Source organism: Bos indicus, chromosome 14, assembly GCF_029378745.1.
Source record: "Bos indicus isolate NIAB-ARS_2022 breed Sahiwal x Tharparkar chromosome 14, NIAB-ARS_B.indTharparkar_mat_pri_1.0, whole genome shotgun sequence".
NCBI lineage: Eukaryota > Metazoa > Chordata > Mammalia > Artiodactyla > Bovidae > Bos > Bos indicus.
The window spans coordinates 58,402,552-58,415,314 of NC_091773.1; the positions used below are offsets into that span (position 1 = coordinate 58,402,552).

The following is a 12,763-nucleotide window of genomic DNA, read 5'->3' on the forward strand; positions in this document are numbered from 1 at the left end:
CAAGGAGTGCCCTACTGGCCCTGTTTGGAAACCCTGCAAAGCTAGGAACCTGGGAAGGCTAAACTCAGCCCTTTTCTGTCTTCTCCTTGAACTTGCAGAGAGCATTTAAATAGTGTAAGTAATTAAAAAAAGGGCTTTAAGTATAAGATATGACACCATTAAACTCCTAGAAGAGAACACAGGCACAACGTTCTCTAACATAAATAGCAGCAACGTTTTCTTAGGTTGGTCTCCCAAGGCAGAAGAAATAAGAGCAAAAATAAACAAATGGGACCTAATCAAAGTTATTAGCTTTTGCATAGCAAAGAAAACCATAAAACAAAAAGACTACCTAAGACACAGCAGAAAACATTCTGCTAACAATGCAACCAACTAGTGTTTAATTTGCAAAATATACAAACACCTCATACAGCTCAATATAAAAACAAAACCCAAACAAACTGACCAAAAAATGGAGACAAGGCCTACATAGACATTTCTCCAAAGAAGACATACAAATGGCCAACAGCCATATGAAAAGATGTTCAACATTGCTAATTATTAGAGAAATGCAAGTTAAAACTATAATGAGTTTTCACCTCATGACAGTCAAAGCAGCCATAATTAAAAGTTTACAAATTATAAATATTGGAGGGGGTATGGAAAAAAGGAACCATCCTACACTGTTGGTGGGAATGTAAATTGGGGCACCCATTATGGACAACGGTATGGAGGGTCTTTGAAAACTAAAAACAGAGTTAACATATGATCCAACAATCCCATTCTTGGCCACATATATGCAAAAGACAAAAACTCTAATTTGAAAAGATGCATGCACCGCAATGTTCAATGTAGTGTTATTTACAATATCCAAGACATGGAAGCTACCTAAATGTCCATCGATGCATGGATAAAGAAAATGTAGTATATGTATGTATATGTGTGTGTATGTATGTGTATATATACATATATATATATGGAATAAAGCCATAAAATGAATGAAATAATGTTATTTGCAACAACACGGATGACCTGGAGATTATCATACTAAGTGAAGTAGGAGAAAGATAAATATTATATAATATCACTTATATGTGGAATCTAAAAAAATGATAGAAATTAACTTATTTACAAAACAGAAACAGACTCACAGATATAGAAGACTGCTGCTGCTGCTAAGTCGCTTCAGCCTTGTCCGACTCTGTGCGACCGCATAGACGGCAGCCCACCAGGCTCCTTGGTCCCTGAGATTCTCCAGGCAAGAACACTGGAGTGGGTTGCCATTTCCTTCTACAATGCATTAAAGTGAAAAGTGAAAGTGAAGTCGTTCAGTTGTGTCTGACTCCTAGCGACCCCATGGACTGCAGCCTACCGGGCTCCTCTGTCCATGGGATTTTCCAGGCAAGAGTACTGGAGTGGGGTGCCATTGCCTTCTCCATAGAAGACTAACTGTTAAAAAAGCGGAAGAGACTTCCCTGGTGGCTCAGATGGTAAAGCATCTGCCTATAGTGTGGGAGCCCAGTTTGATCCCTGGTCGGGAAGATCCCCTGGAGAAGGAAATGGCAACCCACTCCAGTAGTCTTGCATGGAAAATCCCATGGATGGAGGAGCCTGCTAGGCTACAGTCCATGGGGTTGCAAAGAGTCAGACACGACTGAGTGACTTCACTTTCACCTTCACCAACGGGGAAAGGTTGGGGGAGGGATAAATTAGGAATTTGGGATTAACAGATACACACTACTATATCTAAAATAAACAACAAGGCCCTACTGTATAGCACAGGGAACTATATTCTACATCTTGTAATAAAGTATAAAAGAAAAGAACCCCCCCCAAAAAATGTATGTATAACTGAGTTGCTTTGCACAACAGAAACTATCACAACATTATAAATCAATTATGCTGCAATTTAAAAAAATTAAAATGAGGGCTTTGCTAACTCTAAACTTTTTATTTTCTAACAGATATCAAGGTTGTATGATCTTATTCACTGCTCCTCACAGCAGGGGTTCCAATCCTTCTCTAGTGCGCTGAGTTTTCAAAGCTCTTCCTTAAATTGAACTTTTAACAGATCTCCTCCCTCTTCCCCCAATGAGAAGGGCAAGGATCGTCACCTCCACCCCCCCCAGCACCCCTCTCTCACTCCTCTGTCCCATCCCTAAAGTTTATTGAGCACTTACTGTGTGCCTCACACTGAACTAAGTGCTGGGATTAGTGAAATTTATGGCATCCTTCCCTCCTCATAAGAAGTGACACTAGGTATGCAGACAGACAACACTAGAAGATAAGGAAGACAGGTAGGTGCCAGATGCAAGGCAGCTGATAAGCAAGGACAGTGGAGGGTGGTGAAGAGTGGCTGGATCTATGCAGTCAATAAAGAGCCCCTGTGTTTTTACAATCTGATGTGATTTGTCCATCTTTTGGATTCCACTGCACTTGGAGTGAACCTCTCCTGCCCTTCCTGCTCCTCTCTCATCTCCCCTCTGCACCCCACCCCTCACCATGGCACTGGGGGGCATCTGTCTTGTGTTCCACTCAATGACGTGCCTGCTTTAATCAGACACTCCCTCTCCCCAACTCCCCCCCCCCCCTCCCCGCCACCACACACACAGTAAACACCTTGAAAGCAGAGATCTCTGTTTTACTCTTTTTATTCTGAACAGCATCTGCTATCAGGCCTCCCACAGCAAGGTCTGATCGGAGATTAATCAGCATTTTGTGTCAATGAATGACTCTGATTACAGAGCATCTATTCAAGAGCTGTCGCACTTCCTAACTTTCAAGGGGAAAATCTCAGAATGGAAAGAAATGAGCACCTTTTACTAACAGTCACAGATGCTGGAATTTTGGCTTTAAGACTCTGAACCAAGGAACAAATATTACCTGGACCGTACAAGCTCAGCTTAGGGAGCGATGGGACACTTTGGGGTCCTGTGTGCTTAGCCTTCTTCTCTTCCTCTACGCCTACCTTACAGCTCTTTCAGAAGTCCTTGCATGTAGTTCTCTGGATTAAAGGTAGCAAGTACGTGGACTATGAAAAATGAGTCTATTATTTGATTTTATCTTCCATCTGGTTTTTTTTTTTTCCCTTCTTCTTTTTGGACACAGCACGAGGCTTGCGGGATCGTAGATCCCCGACCAGAAAGCAAATCTAGGACCTTGGCAGTGAAAGTTTGGACCCCTAACCACTGGACCACCAGGGAATTCCCTCATCTTCCATTTAAAAAAAAAATTTTTTTTTTAATTTTATTTTTTAACTTTACAATATTGTATTGGTTTTGCCATATATCGAAATGAATCCGCCACAGGTATACATGTGTTCCCCATCCTGAACCCTCCTCCCTCCTCCCTCCCCATACCATCCCTCTGGGTCATCCCAGTGCACCAGCCCCAAGCATCCAGTATCGTGCATCGAACCTGGACTGGCGACTCGTTTCATATATGATATTGTACATGTTTTTAAAGTAGGAATTATGTTTTTCAAGGCTATGCAGGTTCCTCATATAAACTGCCAAACTCAAATGGCTTTATTGAGCACGAACAAAAATTAGAGTAGGGAAGAATTCTATTCTTTTTTCATCTGTTTAGCCATTAGAGCTAGTCCACTAATTTAATGTTGTATTATTCTAGTTCTAATTAGCACTTTCGTTTAAAAATAATCATAGAATTTTAAGTATGTGAAGAACTTCAAATATCTAGCCCAGTTGTAGGTCACAGCTCCTTAACAGAACATGCAATCAATTTAGTGAGCTAAATTAAATGACTACATTAAATTTAAATGACTGCATTTAAGACATGAGAAAATAACAATTATAATGAATAGAAAGGAAATGTTTTCTGAAAATTTTTTTCAGCTGTGTTGTGGTTGAGTGTGCATGGGGTAAGTAGTGTAAAATGTGTTAGGCAAAATGCTAAAATAGTCCCCAATATTTCTTACCCCTCTCACCCTTCCTGTGATCCCCAGGCCTGTGATGGTGATGGACATCACTCCCATGATTAGCTTTCGTTGACTTTCAAACATGGAGATCATCTCTGTGGCCCTGACCTAACTACACAAGCCCTTTAAGGGCAGAAAGCTTTCTTGCAAGCCCCAGGAGAGAAAGTCAGAGATGCATCATGGGAAGTATCTGACACACAGTTACTGGCTTGAAGATGGAAAAGGCCACATGACACGCGAAGAGAGTAGCCTCTGAAAGCTAGGAGTGAAGCTTCAGCCGATCGCCAACAAGGGAAAGGGGACCTCGGTCCTACAAAGGAGAAGAATTGAATTCTGCCAACAAAAGGAATGAACTTGGAAGCATTCACTCCCTTTGTTGGAGGTCTATCCTTCCCTAGCTGGACCAATCTGCAGACAAGAACTCAGCCCAGCTAATACCTTGAGTTAAGCCTTGTAGATACACCCTGAGCAGAGAACCTAGGCATGCTATGTGGACTTCTGACCTATACAACTATGAACTAATAAATGGGTGTTGTTTTAAACAGCTAAGTTTATGGTAATTTGTTTCATTGCAATAGAAAATGTATACAGTATTTTACATGGTCAATTGTAAAATAAAGAATGCAAGAGAAAAAAAATACTCAGAAAGACCAATTTGCTATAAATCTATCACTGTACAGATGAGAAAGTTAAGGTCAAGTGTTGGTAAATAACTGTGCAAGACTGTACACTTAGTGACAGAAGCAGCACAGAGAAAGCTCTTTCTTTAGCCATAGTCCTGATACCGTGATTACAACTGTTTCAATCTAGCTAAAGACTCATATATCTCACATTGAAAGAGAAAAGCTTTTCCCCTACTTATTTCAAAACAACAAAATTTTATTACACTTCTTGTAAGATGAATTATTCTCCTACAAAAAGTAATGAATTTATGCTGTGCCATGTTTTGGTTGCTATAATAGGCTTAATATATTTCTGCTGCTGCTGCTAAGTCGCTTCAGTCGTGTCTGACTCTTTGTGACCCCATAGACGGCAGCCCACCAGGCTCCCCCGTCCCTGGAATTCTCCAGGCAAGAATTCTGGAGTGGGTTGCCATTTACTCCTCCAAATATTTCTGCTATTAAGAATAATTAAGGACCTGAATCTACTGCCTACATAAGGAGGCACTAATTTCTCTTTGTAGAGTTCTCTCAATAGGAAGTAGATCCATAAACAAGTTCATGAGGGATAAAAGCTGAGAGATCAAAAGAAATTTCTAGAAAAGCTACTGCAGCCACTCAGCCACTAAGGGACACTTAAATAATTCCAAAAAAGTTTTAGCTCTTTTTGAAAATGTCATTTATTTTTAATTGAAGTTCTTTTTTTAATTTAAAAATTCTCTGAATTATTGCTTGAATTTTCATAAATCATTTCATTGCTAAATTTAAATGTAGTAGTCAACTTAGCCACAAGAGGGTTTTTCCAGTTGTGTGAGTCATAAGTTGAGGCACTGAAAGCTATGTTTATTTGTTTTTTTTTTTTTAATTTATATTGGAGTATAGTTGCTTTACAATATCGTGTGAGTGTCTGCTGTACTGAAAAGTAAATTAGTTATACACATAATCCCCTCTTTAGTTTTCCTAGAGTTCCTAGAGTTGCCTAGTTTTTAGTTTTTCAGAGTTACCTGTTCTATATATTAGGTTCTCATTAGATATTTATTTTATACATATGTGTGTGTGTATGTGTGTGTGTGTGCATACTCAGTCGTATCCAACTCTTTGCGACCCCATGAACTGTAGCCCACCAGGCTCCTCTGTCCATGGAATTTCCCAGGCAAGAATACTGGGACGGGTTGCCATTTCTCCAGGGGATCTTCCGACCCAGGGATCAATCTCCCATCTCTTGTGTCTCCTGCACTGAGGCAAGTTCTTTATAAGCTGAGCCACCAGAAAAGTGCATTTTATACACCAGTTCAGTTCAGTCAGTCAGTTGTGTGTAACTCTTTGCGACCCCATTGACTGCAGCACACCAGGCTTCCCTGTCCATCACTAACTCCTGGAGCGTGCTCAAACTCAGGTCCATTGAGTCAGTGATGCCATTCAACCATCTCATCTTCTGTCATCTTCTTCTCCTGCCTTTGATTTTTCCCAGCGTCAGGGTCAGTTCTTCCCATCAGGTGGCCAATGTATTGGAGTTTCAGCTTCAACATCAGTCCTTCCAATGAACACTCAGGACTGATTTCCTTTAGGATGGACTGGTTGGATCTCCTTGCAGTCCAAGGGACTCTCAAGAGTCTTCTCCAACACCACAGTTCAAAAGCATCAATTCTTTGGTGCTCATCTTTCTTTACAGTCCAATTCTCAAATCCATACATGACTACTAGAAAAACCATAGCTTTGACTAGACAGACCTTTGTTGGCAAAGTAATGTCTCTGCTTTTTAATATGCTGTCTAGATTTATACATGGTAGAGTATATATGTCAATCGCAATCTCCCCATTCAATCATCCCTCCCTTCCCCACTTCGTAACCGTAAGTTTGCTCTCTACATCTATGTCTCTATTTCTCCTTTGCAAATAAGTTCACCTGTACCACTTATCTAGATTCCACATATAAGTGACATTATATAATACTGTTTTTGTCTTTCTGACCTACTTCTTTCTACATGACAGTCTCCAGGTCTCTCCATTTTTCTGGAAATGGCACTGTTTTATTCCTTTATGACTAAGCAATATTTCATTGTATATATGTACCATACTGAATAATATCTTTAAACAAAAGGGTATATTGGCCAGTGGATGGGTTAGTTGGCATGGTTAACTTAAGTGAAATTATCCAGGGATTGCAGTAAAAATATCACTCTACTGTATTTTCGATAGAAACTCTTTTGGCTCACCTCTTTGTTGAGGGAGTTGGTATCATTCTGAGTGACAGAGGCTAATGCTAAAATGTCACGAGAAGGTTAATTTCATTCACAGAGTCCGCTATCTCTGGCTCACAATTTTTTGTTTAATTCCTTTAAGGTTCTATCTCTCATCCATAAACAGAGACTATAGTACTTAACAAGACTTGTGAAGATCAACTGAGATTGAAGGAACTTAACTTATGCCTGGTATTGAGAATTACTCATAAATGGCAATTAAAATTGTTGTTGTTTATCACCAACACATTTACTAAGGGATACTAAATAGACTTGTTCTGCAAAATGATCTTTCAACACAGGTGATTTACATGGTTGCTAATATTTCAATCTTGAAAATGTCTCCAGGTCCAAATTAGTAGAAGGGTGATATCAAAAAAGGAAAGTTGATAATTCTTATGTCTATTTTAATATACAGACATGTCACTGACAGCAGTTATGAATAAAATTCTTGCAAATCCAATACTTAACCATTCACTAGTGGCAGGGCTATTTAAAATAACACAGTTCATCTTTCTGCAATTCAAACTTACGATTTAGACTTTTATTTTCCATGCTTAGCTCTTTATTTCCTTTGATCAAGCTGGTCAATTTTTTGCTCTCATGTTCTCATCTTTAAGGAATACTGAAGTTGTAAGATAAGTTTTGTTTTCTGAAGGAAAAATACTGTCATCCTAGCTAGTTAATAAATCAGAAAAGCAGCAGATGCTTGTGGACATGTTGAAAGACGGAAGGAGAGGACACTGGGAAATGGAGAGAGGCAGTTATGTAAATGCCGTGGGCTTTTGCAGCTGATTGCTTTTTAGAACTCTGCTATTACAAGTTTTACAAATGGAAATATGTTCCTGTCTACCCTCTCTCATATCAAGTCTCATTATAGGTGACCACTGACATCCTGAAAGACACCCATTAAAAAAGTAAGACACAAATAGCTTCATCTGGAAAGAGGAAACCTGAGAACAGATATAGGAAGAAGACATAATGGGAAGAGAAAGCATGGTTTTAGGCGCCAAATCCTGAATACAACTAGACATACATGGAGGCATCTCTTTAAGTGCGAAGGAAGTAATTTAACCCAAAGACAGAGTATAATGACTGCACAAAGTCACATAGAAAACTGGTGTGGGAATCCGAGTCGAAATCTGATATGATTACATTTCTAGATAGAGACACTAAAATATCTGAGAAAAATAATACAAACATCCCATGTTGGGAGCACAGGGGTATTGGATACCATGTAAAACATGAGCCCTTTAATGTAACTTTGGTAAAACCATTAAGCCAACAGCATCTACTGTAAGGGTTTTTGGTGATGATTAAATCTCTCCAAGAGATAATAAGCAACACCGCTGCATCCATCATCTTCTTGGGTAAATTCATCTCCCCCATGCATGACCTCTGCCATATATACGTCTAGCAACTTTTGTCTCAATTAGACCACACACACTGAAAATTGTTACTGAGAGGTAGAAATCAAGGTCAAAGACATGATAAGCAAACACTGGTACATAAAAGTGGGCAATACAACTTATTTGTATTATCTCAAACACTTTATTTAGGTGTTAAAGTTCAGAATTATAGGATATTATTCTACTTGAGAAAAAAGGGACACAATGTAGATAGGTTACTTATAATACTGAATATAATATGAATGCTATGTAAATAGTTCTGGGTGTACAGCAAATTTTGGATGGACATGAGTTTGAGCAAGCTCCGGGAGTTGGTGACGGACAGGGAAGCCTGGCGTGCTGCAGTCCATGGGGTTGCAAAGAGTCGGACATGACTGAGCAACTGAACTGAACTGAATGTGGACAGACCCTCTCCCTAGCCTACTATCTTATCATACAATGGGATCTGGACGTGATTCACTCTCTCCAATGTAATGTGCAAGGTGAAAACAGATCTACAACATTATTCGTCCTTCTTCAGAATGTAATAATTTTCTATTTTCTTAGTGGCTTTGTTAGTTACAGGCTGACATCAACCACCGCCTCAACAACCCGACAGAACAGGGTCAGCCACTTGAGAGCCTGGAGGGAGAATGAAAAGAACAAAAACCCAAAACCCACAGAGAAAACAGCACTGGCTAAAGACTGGCAAAAAATGAAAACATCAGCACATAAGCTTAAAACTTAGAAAATCACATATCTATATGTAAGTTACTTCTGTTAGGCAGGATATAGAAAGTCTTCAGGCCTACTCTCTTACTTAACTTTGCTGGAGGCTTATGGTATTTTTCCAACTCTGTGTTCAGGCTGTATGAGAAAATGTCCATGGAAACCACCAGAAATACAGTTGCCCCTTTGTATCTGCAAGTTCCACATCCACATATTCAGCCAAACAAGGATTGAAAATATTTGGGGAGAAAAATTCAGAAAGTTCCAAAAAAAAAAAAAAACTTGCAATTGTTTTACACCCAGAACGATTTACATAGCATTCATATTCTATTCGGAGAAGGCAATGGCAACCCACTCCAGTACTCTTGCCTGGAAAATCCCATGGACAGAGGAGCCTGGTAGGCTGTAGTCCCTGGGGTCAGGAAGAGTCGGACACTTACTAAGCGACTTCACTTTCACTTTTCACTTTCATGCACTGGAGAAGGAAATGGCAACCCACTCCAGTGTTCCTGCCTAGAGAATCCCAGGGACAGCAGAGCCTGGTGGGCTGCCATCTGTGGGGTCGCACAGAGTCGGACATGACTGAAGCGACTTAGCAGCAGCAGCAGCAGCAGCATATTATATTTGGTATTATAAGTAATCTCGAGATGATTTAAAGTATATGGGAGGATGTATGTAGGTTCTATGCAAATATTATGCTGGTTTATATAAAGGACTTGAGCATCCTCAGCTGTGGTGTTCTTTAGGGGTCCTGGGACCGATCCCCATGGATACTGAGCAACAGTTATATATATTATATAAACAAGGGGACATTAACCACAACCCCTCACATTCACGGTTCTGATTCAATAGACGTCATCTACTCATTTGCATAAATCATGGCACTCACCAATGGTGTAGAACCTCTTCAGCTCACTTCTTCGGGAAGGATGTTTCTGGGAATTTGCTGCGTTGTTCTGTTCTTCTTCAATGATGGGTGTCTTGGGTGCCGGGGGCTTACTGGCTTGTGGCATTTGCTTTCCTGCACCAGCCAAAGGGTTGAACCCTGGAGCAGTAATATCCACCGACTGGGACTTTTTCTTCAACCTACAGGTAGAGCATACCACATGTGATAACTCCTGACTCCAGAGAGAGACACATTTTTTTTTTTTCACATTTATCTCCATCATAATTTTTGTCAACAACTGAGTTACATTTGGCCTTGAAATAGAACAAGGTTTATTCAGAAATTACAGATCTTCCCTACAGTATTTTAAATCCTTCAAATATTTTTGAAACCAGTTGAGGGGAGGGGATCTTCTAATCAGAACATTTCATTAAAATACATTCAAATGTAAGGTGATAAAGGACTTTAACTGTTCGAATAGCAAACTAAAATCTGGTTTCAGACAAACACAATGCACTGAGGAATCGCTTGAAGTTTTGAGCAGAGTATTTTTTAATGTCACAGTAAAACATTAGTTAGAAACAAATAATTGCAACCCCCAGAAGAATAATGAAATGTTTATCTGTATAACTAGAGGCTGCCAGTGCTATTCTGTTTCATTGGTAACAGCATCTTAGCTGGAAAAATTACAGAGTTTATACTGTTTCTCCAGATACTCTTAATGACAGTAAGTATACTACTGCTCCTCCTAAACTTTAGAGAACGGACATAGGTCTAATAGGAAAAGCAAAAGCCCACGAGAGCATGAGAACATTTTTCTTGGTGTAAAAATAATTGGTAAGTGATATGCCTGAAATTCAAATACTTCAAGCTACACAACCTGATATTTGTAACGTAACTGAACCCTAAGCCCAGCATACCCGTGCTTGGTACTTTTGGAGGCTAATGTTAAGTGTCATTTTTCAAGCCTTAATTCCCTACAGAAAACTAGTTGACAGTTTTATCAGTTATGGTAATCACACCTGCACATTTGCAACTTCCTAAAAGTTTCATAAAATTTCACACCTCCAGGTTTTAGTCAAGCTTTTCCAGTGTATTAGCTTCACTTTCTTCCCCACTGGTCAGACCCTGCTCCTGCTTCTACACTTGGCTTACATGTGGCCTTCTCTTGGACACTTTCTATGACACAGACCTTGGTGGCCTGACACCATTCTGCATGGGAGGTTATTCATAATGAGCTCTCAACAAGTCTTTATTAAATTGAATTTATCAGAGAAAAATCTTTGTTAAAGGAATAGAATATGCCAATTATTAAAAGATTCTTTAATGAAAGCAGTGCTTATTCAAATTTAGTCATTTAATTATCACCTGTAGCATATCTGCTATATTTCAGTTCAGTTCAGTTCAGTTGCTCAGTCAAATCTGACTCTGCAACCCCATGGACTGCAGCACGCCAGGCTTCCCTGTCCATCACCAACACTCAGAGCTTACTCAGATTCATGTCCATGGAGTCGGTGATGCCATCCAACCATCTCATCCTCTGTTGCCCCCTTCTCGTCTTGTCCTCAATCTTTCCCAGCATTGGTGTCTTTTCAAATGAGTCAGTTCTTCGCATCAGACAGCAAAGTATTGGAGTTTCAGCTTCAGCATCAGTCCTTCCAACAAAAATTCAGGACTGATTTCCTTTAGGATGGACTGGTTTACATACTACCTATGTGATCTACTTAATATTCATGAAAATTGACTTGCTTTATGAAAATTGCCAACAAGTATATTAACAAGTGCTAGACAGCACTAGTCATGAGACATATAAATTAAGATCACTTCACACTCAAAACAGAACCACCAGACTGGCTAAAATGTCAAAGACGTGACATGAAGTGTAGTGATAAGGAGCAATTGGAATTCCGGGACATTGACAGTGGAGACCACTCTGGGCAAATTCCTGCCACAATCTTAGCTGAAGGCATGCATCTTTTGCGTCACTCATTATATTCTTAGTATTTATGCTACACAAATATAGACATATTCACCAAAAGGCCAATCAGGAATATTCATAGAAGCACTATTTATGAATACATAAATATCAAAAACAGCCCAAATGCCTACCAACAGTAGAAATGGGTAAATGGGTTGTGATAATACTTATAAAATGGAATTTTATACAGCTCCTGAAATGAAAGAACTACACCTGCTTGTAATGACACGGATGGGTCTCATAAAAATAACGTGAGCAAAAGGAGGCAGACAGAGAAAGGCTCATGCTATGGAATTCAGTTTATATGAAGTTCAGATAGAACTATCAAACTCTCTCTGCTATTAAAAGTGTGGATAGTGGGGAGTTATTACATTCACGGGCTTTTCAAGTGGTGCAGTGTGAAAGAATCCACCAGCGAATGCAGGAGGTACAAGAGACACAGGTTTGATCTCTGGATAGGGAAGATCACCTGGAGAAGGAAACGGCAACCCAGTCCAGTATTCTTGCCTGGAAAATCCCATGGACAGGAGAGCCTGGCCATGGGGTTGCAAAGAGTTGGACATGACTGAGCAACGGAGCACACACACATTACACGGACAGAGACAGGAATGGCTTTCTGGGACTCTGGGACTGTTCTGTTTCCTGATCTGGGTTCTGGATACCAGGATGTGTTTACTTTGTGAAAATCTCACATCTACGGTTTCTGCATCTTTTCTGAGTATACAGTACACTCCAATAGAGCTTCCACTGGAAATTGGCTAAATTTTTAACTTATTCATTTAAAATTAAGATTATATATAGTTACTGAATAGCTGCTTGCCCCAAAGCAGCAAGTAAAAAGAAACAGAATGAAAGTCTTGCCTCTAGCCTCCCAAAGAGGGCCAGAGTAGAGTGAATCTAAAGAAGAACCCTTTCCTCACTGGGTTGGCTGGACCTCGTCCCCCTGCTTTCCGTGAACTGAAAGGGGC

At 39.9% G+C, this 12,763-nt stretch overlaps 1 protein-coding gene across 4 annotated transcripts in view; it reads right to left on the reverse strand.

The window, feature by feature from the left end:
- Positions 1–12,763, reverse strand: part of OXR1 (oxidation resistance 1) — a 557,562-nt gene that overhangs the window by 268,186 nt on the left and 276,613 nt on the right. For all 4 annotated transcript variants that reach the window (XM_070803074.1, XM_070803076.1, XM_070803075.1 and 1 more), the window contains exon 3: positions 9,821–10,017. In XM_070803074.1, the coding sequence (XP_070659175.1) occupies positions 9,821–10,017 (197 nt within the window). The remainder of the gene's footprint in view (positions 1–9,820; positions 10,018–12,763) is intronic.